The sequence below is a fragment of the Penicillium arizonense genome (genome assembly GCF_001773325.1).
Source record: "Penicillium arizonense strain CBS 141311 chromosome Unknown PENARI_contig002, whole genome shotgun sequence".
NCBI classification, from domain to species: domain Eukaryota; kingdom Fungi; phylum Ascomycota; class Eurotiomycetes; order Eurotiales; family Aspergillaceae; genus Penicillium; species Penicillium arizonense.
This window is the reverse complement of record NW_019173279.1, coordinates 1,724,712-1,746,146: the sequence shown is the minus strand read 5'-3', so window position 1 is coordinate 1,746,146 and position 21,435 is coordinate 1,724,712. Positions and strand designations below refer to the sequence as shown.

The 21,435-nt window shown below is 49.8% G+C and overlaps 9 protein-coding genes across 9 annotated transcripts; 4 read left to right on the top strand and 5 right to left on the bottom strand.

Moving 5' to 3' along the window:
• Nucleotides 1–864: 864 nt before the first annotated feature.
• aspA (uncharacterized protein) lies at nt 865–2,329 on the bottom strand (the record flags this gene model as incomplete). Its single annotated transcript, XM_022627759.1, has 6 exons — nt 865–1,105; nt 1,163–1,765; nt 1,794–1,905; nt 1,970–2,086; nt 2,146–2,221; nt 2,309–2,329. 6 exons carry the CDS (start codon nt 2,327–2,329, stop codon nt 865–867), a joined length of 1,170 nt encoding a protein of 389 aa, XP_022492476.1.
• An 882-nt stretch (nt 2,330–3,211) lies between these two features.
• PENARI_c002G10795 (phosphatidylinositol-3,5-bisphosphate binding protein HSV2) lies at nt 3,212–4,282 on the top strand (the record flags this gene model as incomplete). Its single annotated transcript, XM_022627875.1, has 3 exons — nt 3,212–3,280; nt 3,339–3,695; nt 3,749–4,282. The coding sequence occupies 3 exons, from the start codon at nt 3,212–3,214 to the stop codon at nt 4,280–4,282; spliced, it is 960 nt and encodes a 319-aa protein (XP_022492528.1).
• Nucleotides 4,283–4,528: 246 nt separating this feature from the next.
• PENARI_c002G11566 (IST3 family RNA-binding protein) lies at nt 4,529–5,433 on the bottom strand (the record flags this gene model as incomplete). The annotated part of the gene is made up of 2 exons (XM_022627931.1): nt 4,529–5,318; nt 5,378–5,433. The coding sequence occupies 2 exons, from the start codon at nt 5,431–5,433 to the stop codon at nt 4,529–4,531; spliced, it is 846 nt and encodes a 281-aa protein (XP_022492801.1).
• A 350-nt stretch (nt 5,434–5,783) lies between these two features.
• Nucleotides 5,784–7,693, top strand: PENARI_c002G01981 (dynein family protein; the record flags this gene model as incomplete). Its single annotated transcript, XM_022627274.1, has 6 exons — nt 5,784–5,931; nt 6,030–6,200; nt 6,259–6,641; nt 6,711–6,804; nt 6,868–7,478; nt 7,547–7,693. 6 exons carry the CDS (start codon nt 5,784–5,786, stop codon nt 7,691–7,693), a joined length of 1,554 nt encoding a protein of 517 aa, XP_022492554.1.
• A 729-nt stretch (nt 7,694–8,422) lies between these two features.
• Nucleotides 8,423–9,380, bottom strand: PENARI_c002G05973 (uncharacterized protein; the record flags this gene model as incomplete). Its single annotated transcript, XM_022627547.1, has 3 exons — nt 8,423–8,883; nt 8,937–9,104; nt 9,161–9,380. The coding sequence occupies 3 exons, from the start codon at nt 9,378–9,380 to the stop codon at nt 8,423–8,425; spliced, it is 849 nt and encodes a 282-aa protein (XP_022492326.1).
• Nucleotides 9,381–10,119: 739 nt separating this feature from the next.
• PENARI_c002G10227 (spermidine synthase) lies at nt 10,120–11,881 on the bottom strand (the record flags this gene model as incomplete). Its single annotated transcript, XM_022627834.1, has 3 exons — nt 10,120–10,524; nt 10,584–10,890; nt 10,941–11,881. The coding sequence occupies 3 exons, from the start codon at nt 11,879–11,881 to the stop codon at nt 10,120–10,122; spliced, it is 1,653 nt and encodes a 550-aa protein (XP_022492431.1).
• A 286-nt stretch (nt 11,882–12,167) lies between these two features.
• On the top strand, nt 12,168–12,884 carry PENARI_c002G07136 (uncharacterized protein; the record flags this gene model as incomplete). Its single annotated transcript, XM_022627620.1, has 2 exons — nt 12,168–12,309; nt 12,430–12,884. The coding sequence occupies 2 exons, from the start codon at nt 12,168–12,170 to the stop codon at nt 12,882–12,884; spliced, it is 597 nt and encodes a 198-aa protein (XP_022492762.1).
• A 778-nt stretch (nt 12,885–13,662) lies between these two features.
• On the bottom strand, nt 13,663–18,280 carry PENARI_c002G04603 (uncharacterized protein; the record flags this gene model as incomplete). Its single annotated transcript, XM_022627451.1, has 7 exons — nt 13,663–13,790; nt 13,865–14,144; nt 14,202–15,248; nt 15,299–15,334; nt 15,388–15,535; nt 15,601–15,671; nt 16,859–18,280. The coding sequence occupies 7 exons, from the start codon at nt 18,278–18,280 to the stop codon at nt 13,663–13,665; spliced, it is 3,132 nt and encodes a 1,043-aa protein (XP_022492296.1).
• Nucleotides 18,281–18,757: 477 nt separating this feature from the next.
• Nucleotides 18,758–21,409, top strand: PENARI_c002G10972 (ubiquitin-associated-like domain-containing protein; the record flags this gene model as incomplete). The annotated part of the gene is made up of 7 exons (XM_022627889.1): nt 18,758–18,844; nt 18,900–18,968; nt 19,024–19,057; nt 19,114–19,242; nt 19,300–20,517; nt 20,568–21,013; nt 21,062–21,409. The coding sequence occupies 7 exons, from the start codon at nt 18,758–18,760 to the stop codon at nt 21,407–21,409; spliced, it is 2,331 nt and encodes a 776-aa protein (XP_022492405.1).
• Between the last annotated feature and the right edge of the window lie 26 nt (nt 21,410–21,435).

Below are 21,435 nucleotides of genomic sequence, written 5' to 3'. Positions count from 1 at the left end.
GTTTCGGGCGGAGAGAGTTTTGTTGTAGGCTTGCGGCTAGGCTGTGTTAATGTATGTGGGAATACACTATTGGCTGTTGTCTATAAACATATTTATTTCATTGCGCGTACGGAGATTGAGTGGGAGACTCCACAAAATATGTATCTGCTGAAGGAATAAGTAATGATCATGTCTGAGCACTCGGGCACATTCTGGATATATATTTTCTTTGCCACGCTACTTTTTCTACAAAAAGGACAATAGAGTAAGGATCACAGCACAAGCCAAGTACTCAAATACTTTTTCTTCCTCTATTACTATCAGGACTGGGAAGACAGGCGAGGGTAAAAAGGATAGATAATGGACAGGACGTGAGCCACGAACACAAAAAAACAACAGAGAAGAGGGAATATTGCTGCGCTGCGGACTTTCGATAAGAACAGATGAAGGAGGGGAAGGAGAAAAGAGAAAAGATGCAGTCACAGGACCCCCGGCCGCAGCTGGTGATGTGATAGAAGAAAAGACAGGATGAGAATCTCTGCCCCAAACACAGCGGAAGACAACGGTGCCGAGGAGAGCAGTCCCCGGATGGAACGCGAGCAGGTCATACCGAGGAGGAAATCCAGCTCGGCATAACGCATGTTTGAGGGTGTCTTGCGTTGCGTCCACCGTTCGTAACCGAGGCGCCGCAGTCTATGATGAGTCGGTCCATCCACAGAGATAGAAGAAGAGAAAAAGAAAAAAAACTATTAACGTGAATAAACTGTCAATATTATCCCCATAAACAAAATCCAACTTGGTGCCATGAAGTCCAGTTTGGCACCATCGGTATCACGTTGCGAACCGGGGCCCCGCTGAATGAGCCGCATCTTCGACAGGGTATATCTAGGCCTCTCCAGCTGCCTCGCTGATGTTGCCCTGGCTCTGCTGTTCGCGCTGCATGCGGGCCTCGATCTCTCTGAGCTGGCTCTCGCGAGCCAGCAGCTCCTGCCGCTTCTCGGCGATCTCGCGCTGTACCTTGATCTCAATCTCACGCAGCTTCTCCTCCTCACGGCGGAGCTGCTCCTCCTTGAGGCGGACTGACTGAGATGCAAGGTCCTCGGGGTTCATGGTAGAGTCTTGGGGACTGTTTACGAATGTGTTAGCAATGTCGAGATATGAAACCCCGGGACCAGGAACATACGGAGTAGCACCGTCGACGCTCTTGCTGAGTTTCTCGGTACGGTAGTTCTCATAGAGGAAGTCGTGGGTGATCTCCTTCAGATCAGCCAGATGGCTGTGCAGCAGAGCGCTGCGGATAGCCAAGAAATCAGAGTGACGAGGGTTCTCAACCTCGACAACACCCCATGGGTACTGTCGCGCGCGCACTTTCTTGTTATCAATCTCCACGAAATCCTCCGAGCCAACAATGGCAAAAGGCATCAGTCCACGGAGCTCGGCATTCTCCTCCACGGTGTCCTCGTCATCCTCCTCGATGTCATAGGGGAAGTTGTAGACGGGGATGCGGTAGTGTTCGATGTCCTCCATAATCAGCTTCTTAGATTCGGCCAATTCTGCGGGAGTGAGGGAGTCGGCCTTTCCGATGACGGGAATGACGTTGACACGGGGAGAGAGGCGCTTCATCAATTCGATATCAAGTTCACGGAGACCATGACCGGTGGGTGTGATGAAGTAGAGCAGAACGTGGACTCGGTTATCCCTGAAGCGAGGGTTACGCTTAATCCGGGACTCCTCTGCAAGAATATCATCGTATTGGCGCTCGAGGTAGCCGACAATCTCGCCGAAGCTGTCCAAAAGTTAGCCACAGAACTGACCAGTGGTTTCCGCGGTGTACGTGCCTGGCCTCGTTGTCGATCTGGTCACCGAACCCAGGGGTATCGACGATGGTCAAGGAGATACGGGTTCCCTCCTCATCGAGTTCAAGCTCTGTCATCTCCAGTCAGTATTCGCAGCCCACCATTGGCGCTATGCGGGGAGTGGCTCAACTCACCGACGGTAACGGGCTTAATACGGACACCCTCCTCGAGGTGAGCGTTGGCAGCATCGTCGGCATCCTTGCCCTCCAGAACCTGCTTTCCGCAGAGAGTGTTGACGAAAGTTGTGCGTCCTGCGAAAAGGAGATGGGTCAATCACCATTCTGACTTGACCAAATGTCGAGAACGTTACCTGTTCCACTGGCACCGCACACCATCAGGCAGAACTGGATTCCCTTCTTGACATTCTTCTTGCGACGGATCTTAATCTACCCGGACCAAGCGCGGGCATGCAATTAGCTCGGGAAACTTTTTGGAGGTACGGGAAGCGACCAAGAAAAGGGGAATGCACATACCGCGTTGAGGGCCGACGACATAGTGGACTAGAGAGGAATGAAACAAAGATACAGAGAGAAGATGACGGCTAAAGCAAGTAATATGAAGATGGGTGAAACTTGCTCTCCTGAGTCTGGAGAGAGTAGGGGGGGAGGAAAGACAGTTCGTGTTTCCCCCTTTCCCTAACAGGCGGCCAATCACGGGACGTGCTTCTTCTCCAGTCTACTTTACTTCTACAACAGAGCTCTTGATCTGTCACAATTGATACGTGAAATAGCTAGAAAAAAGAAGAGAGAACTATTGGAATATGTACATTGAATGTCTGAGCTATTTTCATCTACTTATCAACAGCTTGACTGCTGAACTGAAGATACGCAGCACTCAGGGGTTGAAGGAGTGGTGGGTCGCTGCTGGCCACCGTATGATTAGGTAAGTTAGTGCCTGAGGTAGCTCGCCCGCATCTTATCGTCTCCGGGGAACCCTATACTGTACTTGTACATCAACCTCTTATTGTTAACTGAAGGGTTGAAGGGCCTGCTTGAGCTGTTTAGTCTCTTGCTCCAGCTATGCTTGGTGGGCACCTCAGCTATGAATACACGCCAGGTTATCGATGAGTCCATCGGGCCATACTCACTGTCCGCCACATTCAACCATGACAGTAGCTGTTTCTCCGTGGGCTTGGACACTGGGTTTTGCGGTAAGAGATGTTTAAGCCAGCTCGTAGCTCCACACAGGAGCTGTGATTCCAACAAAAATCATGAAACCGAGGCTAAAGATATATTGCGCAGTATTCAATGCCAACCCGTGCGAGCTTAAAGTATCACGAGGTGAGTACTTGCCCTTTGGTTCAGCGTATGTTCGAATCACATCCCCACTCACCCATTTGCACCTCAGATTTCAATGCAGGAATCGGTGTAGCAGAAATGCTGGGCCAGTCAAACTACCTAGCAATCGTCGGGGGTGGGAAGAACCCCAAGTTCCCGCAGAATAAGGTGCGCCTTCTCTAGCAATCTGGACGAAGCATAGAGAACTCACGGAATTGCCCTGCAGTTGATTATATGGGACGATGCAAAGCAGAAAGCGGCCATAACGCTTGAATTCCGCACCTCGGTCCTCGGCGTGCGTCTATCAAAATCGAAGATCGTCGTCGTGCTACTAAATAGCGTCCATGTTTTTGCATTCTCGAATCCCCCACAAAAGCAATCAGTTTTCGAAACCTCAGACAACCCTCTTGGGTTGGCCTGTCTTGATCAAAAGGTGCTCGCCTTTCCTGGCCGGTCTCCGGGACAGGTTCAGATGATAGAACTAGAGACTGGCAACATCAGCATTATCCCGGCACATAGTACGCCGCTACGAGCGATGGCCTTGAGCCCAGATGGAAAATTGCTGGCAACAGCGAGTGAAGCGGTAAGGTCTTGTAGGCTGCGATTATCTACGGGTGGTCATTGACATATGCATAGGGAACCTTGATTCGGATTTTCGCTACCGGAAACTGTACAAAAATGGGAGAACTGCGACGGGGTGTTGACCATGCAGTGATATTCTCCGTTTGTTTCTCGCCATCCAATAACTTGCTGGCAGTGACATCCGACAAATCGACACTCCACATCTTTGATCTCTCCCACCAGCAACATGTCACAAGGCGCAGCCAGTCGCCGGCACCAGCGTCTGAGGAACCAGCTACTAGCCACAAGTGGGGGTTCCTCGGCAGGATTCCCCTTCTGCCTCGAGTCTTCTCGGATGAGTACTCATTTGCCAATGCGCATTTCGAGATGGGTGGAGAAGCCACCCCAGGATCGCCATATGTGCCACCAATTGGGTCTTCAATAGGACGACCTCAGAAAGGCCTGATAGGCTGGTGCGATGATCAGACCGTCTTGGTTATTGGGTCTGGAAGAGACGGTCGCTGGGAGAAGTTTGTAATTCGAGAGGGCGAGGAAGGCAAGAGATATTGTGTGCGGGATGGTTGGAAGAGATATCTTGGTGGCGCTTGAGATATGGAAAACATCTCAGTTGATCTCAAACCCCCGATGTGATTCACCCCAAACCCAAGCATTGCGACACCTTGTCTGCAGCCGGACAAAGCGTCATCAGCACCAAGCTGAGTTCCGGACTGCGCTTTGGGAGAGAGTGACCGAAGCTGCAGTAGGATACCAGAGGAACGAACATGAATGCAGCGACGTACATGATACCACAAACTCGAGAGTGAATAGCAAAGAATAGTAATGATATCTCATGTTTCAAGGACGACGCTCATGTCTATCCCGATCAGTTCGATGTCTTCGGGACTCTGGCGAGCGCGACTTTCTCGATGACCGATCCCCCCGTGGTCGTTCCTCTCTTTCTGATGATCTGTAGCGAGATCGCCTCTCCTTTTCGGGGGAGCGCTCATCCCGATGCCGTCGTTCATGCGGAGAACGAGAACGATGACGGCGATGATGCCGGCTGGAGCGTTCCCTACTGCCGTGGCGTCGTCTAGCAGACTTTTGGCTGCTGTTCCATGCGTCGATTGCGCGCGCAATCTCTTCTTTCTTCTCCTCAATAAGGAACTCCTTCATCGGATCTTCCTCATCATGGTTTCGGATCAACTCGTCTAGCTCCTTCTCTTCCTTCAAGACTGGTCGTCTTTCTTCTTTCTCAGTGATCCTCCTCCGGCTGCGGTCATCATCCCTACCCTTATTCTCGGTGGCAGTTGAATCTCCCATCAACTTAGCGACATTGTTCTCCTCCTCTTCGTCGTCGTCCCGTCGCTTGTAACGGGCATGATCAACACGAAGCAAGCGTCCCAGCACACTCGCACCGCCGAGGTTATCCACGGCTAGATCTGTGCTGCGCTGGTCTTCGTACTTGAGCCAGGCGAATCCTCTGCTCTTGCCGGTTTCCTTGTCGCGAGCTAGTTTGATATGTACTGGTTCTCCGTACTGCGAGAAGATAGCGACGACATCTCCTTCAGATAGATCGAATGGAAGCCCGCCGATGTAGATATAAGCTGTGTCTCGGTAATCCGCGTGCCATGATGCCTCTGGGGGTCTGCACGTCCAGGCAGGGTTAGCCAGGAAAACAGCTTCAACAAGCTAAGCAAGACTTACATGGCATTTTCAAGCTCGCGCTTATTGAGCGCCTGAACCTGGCGAATGGAATTCATGGTGAGGTGGGAGAGGGAAAGTTGGAGCGCAGAAGTTGGAGAGAGGAAATGTGGAGCCGCGGAACCGTAATAATTGTTTACGCTGCAAACTAACCCCCTGCTCGATCGAAGACGACGTGCACAACCACAGACTCCTCTTGTGTGCGCTATCTTCAAGAGTCTTTTGCGAGCGGGCTTGCTACTCGCTGGACCGCCTACAATTCGTTCCCCCTACACCCCTCGGATTCCCCTGACACCATCTTGCACCTCCACCTCGACTCAACCTTTCCACGCGCATATCTCCCTGTGCTTCGACATAGACAGGAACCTGGGTGAATGCCCTCTGAGGCATGGTGGGACGAGACCAAACGATGTCCTCCAGTCCGCACGGGTCGAAGGCGGCCGGTACAAACAGTCGACCGACCAGCAAAGATGGCTCCAAGAAGAACATTTGGTCCTCTCTATTAGACAGTGTTGCCAATGGAAAGCGCTTGCCTGAGAAGAATTTGCTAGTGCTAGGTACGTTAGCGTCTCCTTGGGGCATTCCATGCCTACTCGCGCTCATTACTGGTCCCGTATTTCGATTGTTGGACATGCCACTAACAGCTCAACGATAGGCGGCACACCGGAAAGCCAACGGGAATTCCTAGAGTCTTTCTCTGCAGACGCCTCCGATGGCTCTGGCTTAGTGAACGAGAAGCGCAAAGCTACAGGGAAAACACCACCGATTGCCAATCAGTTTGCGCTTGGTTACACATATCGAGATGTCCTCGATGCCGATCAAGAAGGTACATGAGCAATGCAGTCTCTGTATAGCAGATTCCATGTTAACAATTTCCACTGCAGATACCCTGGCACGCGTTTCAGCTTACCTCCTGTCCGAACCCTCGCTATCATTCGCACCCCTCCTCAAACCACTCCTGACCCCACAGTCCGTGCCGGAAACGCTGGTTGTGATCCTTATGGACTGGTCTGACCCATGGACATGGATCCGAAGACTTAGAGAATGGGTCCGTCTTTTACGTACAGTGCTTGTTTCACTCGACGATGAAACCAAAATCGTTATGGAAGAGACAATGACGGAGTGGCGCGATCGCAAAAGGGGACTGGATGCCAATTCTGCGGCTGCAGGCGGCTTGTCGACTTCGGGTGGTCAGGTCACGATACCTCTAGGACCTGGTGAATGGGATGAGGGCCTTGGTGTCCCAATGTGTGTTGTTTGCCAAGGGGTATGTCACTCCAGCTTTGAATCCGGCTACCGGGGGTTGCTTGCTAATATGGACTTTTGATATATCTAGGCGGACAAGATCGAGAAATTGGAGAAGGAACACGGATGGCATGAAGAGCAGTTCGACTTCATTCTTCAGTTCCTCCGAACCATTCTCCTAAAGCGTAAGAGCACTTTTATACATCGCTTCTGGCCAATCAACTGAGCTATTTTCTAACGCCATACAGACGGCGCATCGCTAATCTACACCACTCCATTCCTTGCCAACTCTCTTCAGAGTCTGATTCACTCTTCACTGGGCATACACTCTCTTCTGAAGAGACAATCATTAAAACATAATGTGATCGACCGCGACAAGATCCTGGTACCAGCTAACTGGGACTCGTGGGGTAAGATCCGAATCATTCGGGAAGGATTCGACATGGAAGGAGTGTCAACAGCGTGGTCAATCGAGATCCAAGATCCCCCTGAGCCAATCGACCAACCCCCAGAGAGCGATAACGGCCCCGGAGAAGACGGTACAAGCGCCGTAAGAGTCTTCGAACAAACAATCCATGACCCCAAACGAGACACAACCATCGCCCACCCCAACAGCAACAGCAACGGAACCAAGATCGAAATCGAAACCTCTGACATCCAAGCTTTCCTCTCAAGCCAAGTGGAAGTCCTAGAAAAGCTCAAAGCCGAAGACGAAAAGGACCGTGCAAACCAAGCAACCCCCCAACTGGAAATGTCCCCAATGGACGACGAAGGCAAAGTCAACGAGCACATCGGTCCTGTGCAGTTTAATATGGGAGGAATCCAAGTTGACGCCGATGACATGCTTAAGAAACTTCGGGTAAGACATCCACTAATACGACACCCTCGCCCGCCTAGACGTTAAGCTAAATTACTTTACTTACCCAGGATCGCGAAGCCAGTCGGACCCAAAAGAAGGAAAGCCCTGTGCCAAACACTGGCGATGAGAAAGCTCACAATCAAGCCCTGGCTAACTTCTTTGCTGGCCTGGTCAAGAAAGGCGGCGCCAGTCCCCGTGGGAGTCCTTCTGCCTAATGATTTCGTTTCTTGCTGTTATTTTAGTTCTTTGCGCGTACATAATCTGGAGGCCTAGTCTCATCCTGTGCACTAGGCGCGGTGGTTCGATAGTGGAGAATATAGGTCTTAGATGTTCTTTGGCTGTGGGGGATGCCGGTCGTTGTGATTTCCCCGGGTGTGGAGGTTCTATGGCTTTTCGGCAGGTGTTAGATAATGATACCAATATGAAGACTTTGTGATTCTGATTTCAGCTGTTTCGTTTTCCTCTACCACTTCTTAGCTTTTCCCTTCCTACGCTTATTCTTTTGATATCGCAAGATAATGAAAGATTCAGTGCCATTCATCCTTATACCAGCAGTAACGTTAACAGAAATTATACATAGAGTCTAAAGACCAGTGAAGTTAACGCCGGGAAATGACCGCTTTCGGAGCAGTAGCTCATGATTGTATTGCCGTGATCGGCCTGCTCATAGTGAATCACACAAAATCCTTAGTATGTTATATGTACAGAATCAAGAGATGCCTCACAGGTAGTAGGCTGTCCTGGGAAGTTTCTTTTTATAACTACATAGCTTACGTTTGTAAGAAGATCAAACTCAGACTTCATTTTTTTTTGGAAAAGACTCAAGACGAAGTACATATTTTCTTGCGCCTCTTACAGCACTTATTTCTGCCACATCACATTCTGCCCTTGGGGGTTTTACATATTCAACAGAACATAACTAATCACAGTAACCTAAAACAAACCTAGTACCCACCCCGCTGATTGCCAACATTAGCTTGCCCACTCGAGCGGGTAACTCTAGGATCAAGCTTGTTTACGGGGTTGGGGTCATCATTTTGACCACGAGATGGCTGCTGTTGCCCGCCTGAGGCGTAGCTACTACCACCAGCCGCATCACCGCCGAAATTTGGCTCGCCGCGGTTTTCAAAGCCCTCCTCATTTTGCAAATTTGTCTGGCAGGGCATGGTGTGGCTAGTAGCGGCGTGGGATTTATGCTCCTGCGTCGAGGTGGTATGGCTTTCCTCGTTGGCCATTGGATTGCTGCCGTAGCTGCCGGGTTGGGATTTGGCTGTCTTTTCCTGCGTTGCTTTGTTATAGTCATCTTCGCTAGTTTCATGGTTGTCGACGCCTCTGGATGGGTTGCTAGGGGCGTTGCCGGACTGTTGGGGGTTTGTATTTCCAGTTCCGCGTGCAGCGCGGTTGTCTATACTCTTTAGCTTGACTTCTTTTTGGGTTTTAGAGCTCGGCTTGGCTTACCCATATCACTATCGACGCGAGGATCCATCTTGTTAGCCAGCTTTGAATCATGCGGACCAGCATTGACGTTGGAACCACCTCCGCCCGTTTCTGTCGATCCATAGTCGCCAGAACGGCCGCCCTGATCGCCCATCCCAGTACGGGATGAATCAGTTGGATTCTGGGTGTCTACATATCCGATCAGCTTATCGAAAAAGCTTAGGTGAAGTCTTTGGGGGACTAACCGTTGTAGTTAGGGTCGCCGGAGCGTGACCCAGAGCCGTAAGGGTTGTTAGAACCCACGCCAGACGATCTGTTCTGGTTCATATCGGAGCCTTGGCCGGGGGCATTGGAGGATCCCTGGTTATCTTGACCCCTGAAGCCGCGGGCTGTATCCTTGTCACGGGCTGTATCCTTGTCATGATCAGTCATGGCGTCCTTGACTTTGTGCATGAAGTTCGACATGGAAAATAATCTGTTGGGATAGAATAATGAGTAAGTGATTCGAAATATAGATAATTCCGGGTTGTTCCTGTGAACACGAGCCCAGTAACAGGCTTATATATCTCGTAGCCATGTTTTGCCTCGATGAACCTCGTATTAGATTGGACAGTACAGATATCCAGTGACGACATGATGAGGAGTCCATATGGAGGAAAACCAGCTTATATTGACAATGACCTATTAGTGGCTTTTTTTGCCTATTGTTGTGGCGTGCCAGACAGGCTCGATGATTGTTTGGGCGAAAGTTAGCAGAACTGTGAATGTCATCTGCTCGGGTGTCGTCATGTGCTCTCTATATCAAGAGATCTGGGGAATACGAACCTGGGCTCCCGTTCCGTGGTTCTTTGTTTTTCAGGGTACTATATTCAGGTTTTTAGAGAGTTAACACGTTAAAGAAATAAAGGGTTGGAATTTATGATCCTGACTTTGAGCACTTTCATAAAAGTGGCTGCTGAGATAGGAAACCTCACCCGGTAGAGGAAATGTGGTACGTAGAGTGACCTCGGTACTTACTGGCATCGCCACTGTGAACGATGGTCCCCAATTTGTGCTTCATTGTACCGGGATATCTAGTTATTCCACTTGCTATATGGGGTAGAAGTGGTCTAAGACAGTCAATTCCTTAATATATAGATATACAATATAGGAACAAACACAGTTCCCGCCTTCAAATTTTATTCAAAAGCCGCGAACGAATAGCTCACCAATTCTCCCAAACGGCATCAGGCAAAACCTTCCTCATAATCGCCCAGTGTGCCAAAGCACTACGGTCCTGATACTTATGCAATCTACCCACCTCCTTCTCCCACAAGATGGCCCTACCATTCTTGGGGTAAGAGGCAAAGATAGCAGGGTCAAGCTCATGTTTAGGAACGAGATAACTTTCACGAGACTTGCTGCGCAAGAAGTCCGCCTGGACAGGGTCACGGAAGCGAAGCGGGGTCCCGGCGCTCTTCTTGCAGAAAAGGACCATGTTGGTGAAGTCGGTGTTATCGTCGGATCCGACGGGTGCTTGTTCGCGGAAGATACGGCATGATGGGAAAACGGCTTGGATGGTGCGGACTACCAGGCCAGTTGGGTACAGGGTTAGGTCTCCGGCGTAGTTCTGGTTTTTGATTCGTTAGTATGCTTGTATGGTGGGATGCATGGCTTGGTTGGACTTACAATGGCAATGACACCGTCGTCCTTGAGAAGCGCTTCAAGGCCTTTGAGGAATTCGTAAGTGAATAGCTCGGCTGGCTCGGCACCGCCGGTGAATACATCGTGGACGATGTAGTCGTACTGAATTGGCTTAGAGGAAGATTGAGCTTTCTTGACGTATCTGACGGCATCCTGGATGACAGGGATGTGGTTCGGTGGGAGATTGAAATATTGAATCGCGTACTTGTGCACGGTAGGGTCGATTTCGACGATAGTTGTCTCAATACCGTGCTTGATGAGTGCAGCAGGCGTTGTGCCAATTCCAAGTCCACTTTTTGTCTGTCAGTTAATAGCTTCTAATATTTGCTAGGAGATTCTTACATGACCAGCGCCTTGCTATCGGCATCAACGCGGGAAACGCCATGGTCCGGCTCAACCAAACGGACGGCCTCGAGCATGGCAAAGATAGCGTAGATGGGATCTTCCACCTCGGGCCGGTAGCCTGAAGGTAACTTGGTCCACTGCCCACCGAGCAGACTGTGATCGCAGCGCATAACTCGGAATCCATCATTGTGATTATCCAACACAGAGATGTAGCCAGTGGTGGATTCATGACGTGCCACAAGGGAGTATCCTTCGTGCTCAATAGCAGAGTTCACGCCACTAATTCCAGCAAAGTGAACATTTGAGGTGAATGAAAAGATCACGGAAGGAATGGCTAGAACCAGCAATTTGGACGGAAGGATTGCAGAGTAACAGACCGCGAGGATCATTTGCATTCCAACTCTGGTGAACAAGAAGGTGGTACCAACGATCCAGTGCAAGACCATGTTTGCAAAGTGATCGCCAATTGAATAGAAAATGTAGGTGCCCAGCAGGGGAACATGCTCAGCTACCAGGTCGCCCTGCGACTCAAGTCTCAGAGCAGTCTGGATTAGCTTTCCGGCATAGGCCACTGTGAGGAGTACCAGAGGATAGTAACCACACAGCTCCGTGATGACTGGACCGAGTGGGTTACCCAGCGAGGAGCTTTTCTGCTTCATGAAATACTGGAGAGTTGGAACCCAGAATGCCAGCACGGGGAGCAAATAGCCACCAGCACGGCCCAGGCGCTTTGGGATAATGTCTTTCAAGAACCATCCGGCTCCGCCAAAGATGGCGACTCCATAGGCATGGAAGATTTCAGCAGGCAAGGATCCATATGTTGGAGATAGGATCAGCTTGGAAAGGGGCGAGTAAAAGGCGAGAATAACCAGCAAGGCCACGCCGGAGCCAAACCGCCGGCCATCGACCTGCCGTATGAACTCCTCGACAGAAGGCATGGTTTCCAGCTGATGCAGCTTTGGATATTGGTGGCAAGCGCGGAATCAGTCAAGATAGCGCATCTGCGAGCTTGTTAGCACCTGCAACTGTGGCCTGTTCTCACTACAAGAGACATTCAAAGCTCAAGAAGCTTCACACAATTCAAAACAGATCATTGACTTACACGTTCAGACCAGACAAAAAACAGTATCGAGATTAAAAAAAAAGTTACGGAGAGAAGCTCTTTTGCCGCCGAGTTCCGCGTTCCCAACTTCAACTCCCCTCCACTTTCTGAAACACACCAAGATGCCACTTTTCCCTATGGATTCGGGGTTTACAGATAGAGGCGAATCCAGTACACATAACCATGCGATCACAGTCAAAAACCGCCGCAAGCGGTATCTGGACCTGCACCCAGAATACTTCTCGGCGGAGCTCGAGCTAGCCGGTCCGCCTGCTCTTCCCATTGCCAACTGACACTTATGGCCTGACCTATCGCGGGCTCTAGCTGGCCAAGCATACAAAATAAACAAAAACATAGTACTAATCTTGCCCGACTTCTCTACAGACCCGTTACTATACGATCGCTTGATCCGCCGATTCCAGACACCGCAGGAAAGAGAGGACGCAGGGCGAGCGAAGGGGTTCTCAGGTGTCCTACAGGCGGACCTCTTGCGATCTGAAGCCAGAATCGATGCGCTCGCACACCCAAATCCCAATGCCGAGATGAGCTACACCCGTGGCCCGGATGGGGAGATCCTTGCTGAGGATCGTGATGAAATCCCCCCCAACAAGGAAGAAGGCGAGCGGCGCTGGCAGTGGGAGATGGGCTTGCGATTTGTGCAGGGGAACGACTCTGATTTTGATTATACGACTGTCGATGAGAATGATGAGCTCGATGACTGGTCTGATACGCAGAATGAGTATTTCGAGGACGAGGAGCCTGAGTGGGTTGTTGATAATACTCGCGGGGAAGATGCCCGCTCGAGACTTCAGGGTGAAACGGGCATTCAGGATTTCTAGCTCCACAGGAACTGGTGACCTTGCTCCTAGGCCAAACGCCAAGTCATGCTCCTTCGCTTTGGATGCCAGTCATGACCACTTTCAGAATATACCCGCACGGCGCAGGGTTTTGGCATCCCTGAATTGGCGAACAACCCGTTTCTCCTTCTCAAAGGGCCTTTAAGTAGAAGGACAACGCCACCTTCCATATCCCTGCTCTGTCGACAGCCTCTCTTCTAGCCTGGGATGGCAAAACGCAGTCTGTTTGCTGTGGCCATGCATCTCTGAAAGTTGCTTTTATAAATTGAAGCGGGGCCATGGCACAATCATGTTGGACCTGTTCATGTCTGTCAGGATCTTTCTGCCATGCCTTTGAAGTTGTGGCCATGGCTAGGCCTCGGGAGCCCTCTCCCGATTATTGTAGGTCTTAAAGGACAAATACAGCCTAGGAATTATCTGGCCCTTGCAAATTGTTGTTTTTTTAAACAAAAACTACAGACCCTTGCATGACAAACTGTCTCCGAGAGTAACACGTTCCCATTCCGGAAATTATCTACGAAATTGCCCTCGCGCCTAGTCCCTGTATAGTTGTCTGAGATACACTAAAATATATACTATCTATAGGCCATAAGGGGTGCCCTGCTTGTATATATATTGATTGGTTTGATATATACGGTAGTACGGATCTACAATAGGTACCAAGTACTGGCGTGATAAATCCATCGCCTTACATCACTCTGGAGGTCATATCTACGCCCAGTACTAATACACCAAGAATAGCTTCATATATTCAACATATCTATGCATTTGCCGCCTTGTATGCCAAAAGCTCGAGAGCCTTCTGCCTGAGCTTGAATTTCTGGATCTTACCACTTGCCGTCTTAGGGAAAGGTTCCAAAGGACCCAAGAAGAAGACATGCTTCGGAACTAAATTATATCGCATTTTCAAGTTAGTTTTGAGAGGCTGGCAATGATAAACATTTATCTGGGAGTCGACTCACCGAGATGATTACTGAGCTTATCACGCACCCATTGCTGTATATCTTCAACCCCAATTTTGTTGATGCTATGATCACGAGCAATCACAAAGGCAGCCACAGCCTCCCCATATCGCGCATCGGGAACACCAACAACCGATACATCGGCCACATCGGAGTTGGCAAGCAAACAGTTTTCAATCTCTAGAGGGTGTATGTTCTCGCCACCACGTATGATAAGATCTTTTATCCGGCCAGTGATGGTGATATATCCGTCTGCCGACATGGAAGCTTCGTCGCCGGTCTAAAAGTATGAGTCAGGAGAAGCAGCTTGACTAAAAGAAGGGGATGTAGAACATACATGCATCCATACTTTCCCAGCCTCGTCCGGAACCATGACCTCTACTGTTTTCTCTGGATCGCCCCAATACTCCTTCATGAGCAAGTAACCGCTAACAACCAATTCGCCGCGAGTCTCAATAGGCTGGGTACTTCGGTGATCTTCAGGATTCACGATCTTGGCCTCAACATGCGGCATGAGTTTTCCCACAGAGGTGATTCGCTTGTCAATAGGATCATCTGTGGTCGTCATGGCCGATACGGGGCTGGTCTCGGTCATTCCATAGCAAATTGTCAACTCGGTGAGGTTCAGCACTCTGTGTAGTTTCTTCATTAATTCAGCAGGGATGCTACTTCCAGCAGCGATACCGGTCCGAAGATGCTGGAATCCCTCTTGAGAGACCTCTCCTTTCTCAATCAGACTAAGCTCTTCGAGGAACATCGTTGGTACCCCGTACAAAGCTGTACATTTTTCTTCTTGGACTGCGTTCAATGCAGCACGCGCATTGAAGGATTCACTTGGGAAAACGATGGCTGAGCCGTGTGTTGCTGTAGCCATGTATCCCAATATACATCCGAAGCAATGGAACAGTGGTGGTGGGCAGCACACAATGTCATTTGGGGTGAGAAGCATGCGGTCACCAATCTGAGAGCCGTTGTTCAGAATAGAGTGGTGGCTGAGGCAAGCGGCCTTTGGCATCGCTGTTGTTCCTGATGTAAACTGGATATTCACAATATCATATGGTGAAAGACCTTGAGGAGGAAGCGGGCGACCATCTGCTGCGATCTGGGACATGATGGATGTGTACGGCGTTATGCTTTTGTAAGAAGATATATCCACGCGGCCTTCGGAATTATCGACAAGAATGACCTGCTTCAACGAGGGGACCAAAGCAGAATCTATCTTCGAGTTGGAAAGATCCGTAATGAGTTCCTGGAGCAAGGGAATGTTGCTTCGAGGTTCTTTTCGCGGAAGATTTGACTCTGTGCTTATAATAAGGTGGCTCGATTCGAGATGACCCAGTGCGGCGATTACTTGTGTGGCATTGAATGACGGATTGAGGGGGACCTGGCGAGTTATCAGACTTGCTATTCGCGTGTGATGGCAGGTTAACCTACCAAAATGGCACCGAGTTTAAATAATGCGTATGTTGCCTGTCCACGGAGATGAGTATTTGCCTTCCAAACACTATCCTGAATAGCCATACCACCGCATATTCCATCGAGTTGCCAAGCATGACTCCAACTCGCTCTCCCTTGCGCACGCCCACTGACTCTAGCCCTCGAGCAAGCGCATTGCTCTTGGTGTCTAGAGAAGCATAGGTAGCTCGGTCATTCTGATGCTTTGAAATGACACTGGGAGAAATAGTTATTAATCTCGAATCTCAATGGATTCCTCAAGCTTGTAGAGCAATGCTCACGCTGTTCTATCCCCGCATTCTGCCACAACCGTGGCGAAGTGTTCTCCAACTGTAGACTCGATCAAGGGAGGCTATATCAAGAGCAATTAGTTAGAGATGACAATTAGTTGCGGCTTAGGATAAATCCAGAGCTGTGGTGACTTACACCGGATGGGCCTCGAGCATAGCTCTCGGTCAGTAGTCCCCTCTTGATTAAAGACACAGGGTAAAGGGTTCTCTTTCCCCCAAAGCAAGCTGTCCGACAGCTGACGCGAGCCCTGGAGCCTAAGCCCACGAGAACCGTGGTGTATCCCATGTTCATATCCCGATTCTAGCTTGTGATCACCGCAGCTGCATAGTTCGCAGGGATGATGCGCTCAGTAAATGTATGACGATGTAGATTTGGCAACCTGTACAATGAAAAGTAGTGCTAGGTCAGATCAAAATAAAGTGAGAATCGGACCAAAACAGTGAATTGGAGGGAGCTTTGAAAATGGGATGAAGATGGGGAAGTGAAGCTTTCCCCGCATGAGCGAACTGCGGGGGGTCGGGTCCAGCCGAGGTGACGTCCAACTTGGGAAGTATTCAACTATTCAACTCCAATAAAATATCGTGATCCTGCATTCAAAGAGTCGGGCGTTAAATTTGAACCTATTAAATGCCATGATCAAGATAGCTGACAAGACCACGTCCGATTATTTCCACTGTCGATCGTTTCCATTCCTCAAACATGCTTAAGACGACTATATAAGCGTGTTGTTTTTCTGCTCATTTGATTGCCAAGGCACCTTTTTGTGAAAATATAGCTACAAGCCACCATAATAATGCCTATGGTTAAATAGGGACTGCCTGAAATTCTTTTTCTGCCAAACTCCCATTCTATTGAAGCTGGTAAACAAGGACCCACTTCTTCTATATCAACAATGTGTGAAACGGACACAAACATGCAGCCCCTACTTCGCAGTCTCGGAGTGCTGATCCATCTGATTTCTCAAGAATCGCATTTGAATACTGGGCTGTGGATACAAAAGATGTTATAGCGGGGAAATTGAGAGACAAGGAAGGTTATGAAAACGAGCTACATTTTTGTTTTCAAGATGGTTCTGAGGTACGTGAGCTGGCATGATGGAAGCAGATAATATTCTATGTATTTAACAACCTTGGTTGTTTACCAAAACCCAAACTCCAAGCTAAAACAAAACCTCAGATGCCAGATTTATTTCAAACCCCCAGAGATACAATTCCAATGCTTGCATTGACACACTCTGTCTTCTCCCACCCAATAACTATCACCATAATTGATAGTAAGCTCTTCAAAGGCCGAGATGTGGCGAATGGCTTCTACTGTTGTTACCACTCGGTCTCCAACATGGCGAGTCATGAAACACGTTGAAGGCTGGCACGAGTGATTGATAAACCGAGTCCAATTGCCCTTGAAGTGGGGAAGAATCTCTGCGACACCAGGATCACACTCATTGGGGAATTGAGTGAGAGCATAAGCCTGATCCGGGTCATCATCACAAATCTCCTTGGATGGATATATTTCACCAACAAACACGTCGAGAATGTCATCCCTTCTGAAATTGGCTAGCGCACGAACGCCAATACCCTTCAGTGGGTATTCCCTTAGCTCAACCATGCCTCCTGCCAGGGGCACCAAGCGACAGGCGCAGGGCTCTTTACTCAAGCAGAAGATACATTCCACAACATTGGTGAGCGATGCTCGGAGCGTCGGATCCGGGGAACCCCATTTCGCAGCATCCCAGAAATTCTCGTAGATGACGGTTCGGGGTTTACCCCTGAAGTATGTATTTTGCACCTCGCCATTGAGTGTAATGGCAACATCGTGCGGGTGAGTGATCTGAAATCCCCAATTAGGCTGCTCGGAAAGCGCCTCCATCAAGGATGGTAAGCCGTTAAGTTTCTTGATTGTCACACGAACATACTCGAGAGGGTCACGCCACTGAAGTTGACGGGAAATTGCAAAAACTTCGAGACTGAGCTGATTCTCGCCAATAAATGAGAACAGTGTATTCCAGACCCTGTCTTTAGTATTTCTGAATGCTCGACGGAAAGATTCGGCATGGAGACAAATTGAAAGGAGCCTCCATCCATATGCCTCCACAAACTGATACAGTCTGTTAATTCCGTGTTCTTCGTCTGCGGGTGCATTCTCGAGCTTTTCATATTTTTCGACGTAGTTTAATACTTCAAGGTGAACGGAATCTTTTGCTTCGTCGATTTGGTTCTGCCAGGGTGTGATGACCGCAAAATCGTTCTCTGTTTGTACAATTCTCTGGAGGCTGCACAAACTATTGATGTCAAAGTACATGGCTGAGAGGATCTCGAGAGCGTCGGAGTTTGCCCGCGATTGTAGCGCGGCTTCCGAGCCCCTAGCTGGGGAGAAATCAAGCTTAGCTAGGCCTCCAGTGCTCCGTGACCAAGCCCTCTGCTTGGCCTTCCTCGCGGCCTCTGCCTTCGTGACCTTACCTTCAGTAGCCTTAGGCCTGGGAGTGGCCTTGGCCTTGGGGGTAGCCTTGGCCTTGGGGGTAGCCTTGGCCTTGGGGGCGGCTTTGGGCTTAGGGGCGGCCTTTGGCTTGGGGGTGGCCTTTGGTTTAACCACGGCAGTGACCTTGGGGGCGGCAAGCTGTTTAACCCTTGATCTGAGGACCCTGTCAGTCACAGGGATCTTGACGGCCATCTTTGAACCGAGCTGGATTTATAGATGACAGAAATTTTGAAACAAGTATAGAAAAACTCTTGATTGCCGTGGGACTGGAATGGAGTCAATGAAGGACATAGAACAGTATTTATAATCCGTCATTTTGACTCTCTTACAGCACATGTTGAATGAGCTAGGAGGCATTGCTTTGTCCCGAATCCAAGAGAACCGTGGCCTCGAGAAAGCCATTATGGTTGGAAAGGGTGGTGAAGCGCATATATTTTTGGACGTGAACTCGCGATGCGACCGGTAGTATATTTGAAGCGCGGTTCATAGCTGAATGAAAATGCTGGAGGGTGTTGAAAGAAGAAGACATCTATAAAGAGAGAGGGTCAAAGGGACAAAAATAGCGGAACGCTTGGCGTCATGTGGTGGGGAAGCTCCGATGCGCGAGTCTTCCCTCCTCTCGACCTTTCTTTGTTTTCATTGTCCCCGTCTCGATTTCCTCATTGCAAAATGGCTTCCGAACCCACCGAGGACGCCATCGCGAACTTTGTCAGCTTCACGAGCACGACGCGCGAGCAAGCTATCAACTTTCTGAAGGTCTCAGCTTACACTCGGCTTACACTCGACACCTTGCCAGCTAACACGGTCTTAGGCTAATAACCTCGACTCACAAAAAGCCATCAACGCCTACTTTGAAGAACTGGCCGGTCCTCAGCCGAAGGTGAACTTGAATCGCGATGGCGCATCGTCTGGGTACAATCTGACATTCTAAATAGGCAGACAACTACTACAATGACAAAAGAGCTAGCTGTAAGCTTGCACCTCTTTCATGAGTTGAGACGGAGAACTGACAAACCTCGCCTCAGCGTGGGATTTTACCCAGCAGGACAATGCGCCCCCAATACCCGCAACAGCACCGCCCTCGCGTCCTCCCTCCCGAATGAATATGAACGATACGGATAAAAAGACTGCACCGGGAGCAACGGCTCCACAAGGTATAACTGGAAATTCAGCTGTGATTGGCCCTGACAAATACTGATTCGAGGGCATAGCAGGTACCGGGCAGGGTCTCAGCCTGGCGGAACGCGAAGAAAAGGAGCTACAACAGGCAGTCGCCATGTCGTTAAACTCAGGCTTGGGACAGCAGGAAATCGGTGTTACATCGAGTAGCCAGCCGCAATTCAGCAAGGCAACTCGGGATCACTACGAGGAAGGTGATTGGGCAATGACTTTATTCAATACGTCCTCCGAAGAGGTCACGATTGGACCCGAACCGGAAGATCGCAGGAGAGCAGAGGGTGAGCCTGCGTTCATCCGCCCGACCCAGGATGGTCTTTACCTAGGAGGATTCTTGACCATTATCCACGAGATTCCTCTCGCCAGGGAAGCGCTACTTCTGCGAAACAAACCGCTTTTTGATTACGGACATGAGCCACACTGGTGGAATGGGCAGTCTATCAACCTACCCAAGATCGTCACAGTGAATGATAGCAATCGAGACGCCGACTGGGACGATGTTATCCATGAAGCGCAGCGTCTAATGGCCTTTATGGATTCCACGAAACGATCCTTTGGAAGTAGCGACAGCTTAGCAAGGATACGAAGTCTCTCGATGTTCTCCTCCGACTCAGAGGAGATGGTCACCCGATTTCTGGAAGCATGGCATGGCGCCGCCATTCGGGCTGACCCCGACAATCAGCTAGCAGCTATTTTCACGTCACATGCCTACAAGCAACAATCTCATGACTACGATGAGCCCGTCACCAAAGATCTTTTCACATTTGAAATTCCGGTTGAACCAGATCATGGCCAGAGTCTATATGAGGTCATAGATAGAGCTTTATGGAACGAGGGACCGGAGGAAGAGCTCGAGAATATTTGGATCGAAAACATAGCAGAGGTACTATGCATCAAACTCGACTGTCTACAAAGGCCAAACCCTGTGGATGTAAAGATTCCTCCTGTGTTTTACCCAGATCGTTACCTCAGCAGCTGTCGTGATCTCGCTCGCGAACTTCGCCTGAAGCGACAGCAAATACAGGGCGAAATTTGGAATTTTGAGAAACTCATCCGCCACTACACTTTCCCACGGAATCCCGTGGGCAAGCTCACTGTCAAGGAGCTGCTTGAGAGAGCAGCAGAAGCAGCTCCCGTGGTGGTTCCGGAGAAGTCAGGCAATGCCGATTCCTCCAGCGAGGCGACTGTGAATGTGAAGCAAGTTGCTGAGCAATTGCGAGCGATTGCCGCCAAGATCGAAGAAAAACTCAAAGGTAAAACCGCTAGCACCATCATGCAACCAATCTTATCTAATCGAGAACAGAGCTTGAGGTTAGCAAGGAGAACGCCGTAAAATCCCTCCGCGAGATTTCCAAGACACTCACTGAACCTTCTGAATCGCCCTCCGAGCCCCCTACGTATAAGTACTCACTACGAGGTGTGTGCACTCAACCACACATTACTTATGTTTTGTCGAATGCAAAGGCAGGCTCCCCCGACCTAATGGATATGGAAGATGAGAGCGGGGACCAGTGGTGGCGTATCAGCTATTCCACGGAGGATGGAAAGACCCGACAAGCGGAGAAACGGAAAGCCCAGGAAGACAACACAACAACACAGAATGGAGATGTTGTTGGCTACAGCGCCTCGAAGGTTCGGGAGGATGAAGTGCTCCAAGCTGCCCGCGACGAGTGGAGATCTGTATTACTTGTTTATGCAAGCGAGAATGCCATGAAGGCACCGATGGACCCTGCGCCAGCACAACTTCGGGTAAGTTGCGCAAGATCACATATCTGGTCTCTAGCTAACCGAGAACAGGGCTTCGTGAACAGAGACAATGCCGCCTTTGAGGCTGAGTTCGACCAGACTGCCACCATCATCAACAGTGACCAAGAGGAATCCTGGGCCCCAACCAGCAGTACAGAAACCCAGCAAAGCGAGCAGCCAGAGATGACCGAGAAGCGTCAGCAAGTTAATGTTTTTGACTATGAGGTCTCCGGATTCGACGACGAGCCAGCTCCAATGCAAGAGATGCAGCAGAGGGATGGTGGAAGCCTCTTGAGCAAGGGCACTGTTAACAACTCTCAGCCGAAGACATCGCAAGTTGAATCGGAGAGGAAGTCTTCGCACGATGAGGAAATGGTTGACCATGCTGAGCATGTATAGCCACATTGAACAGTCGGAAATTTTAC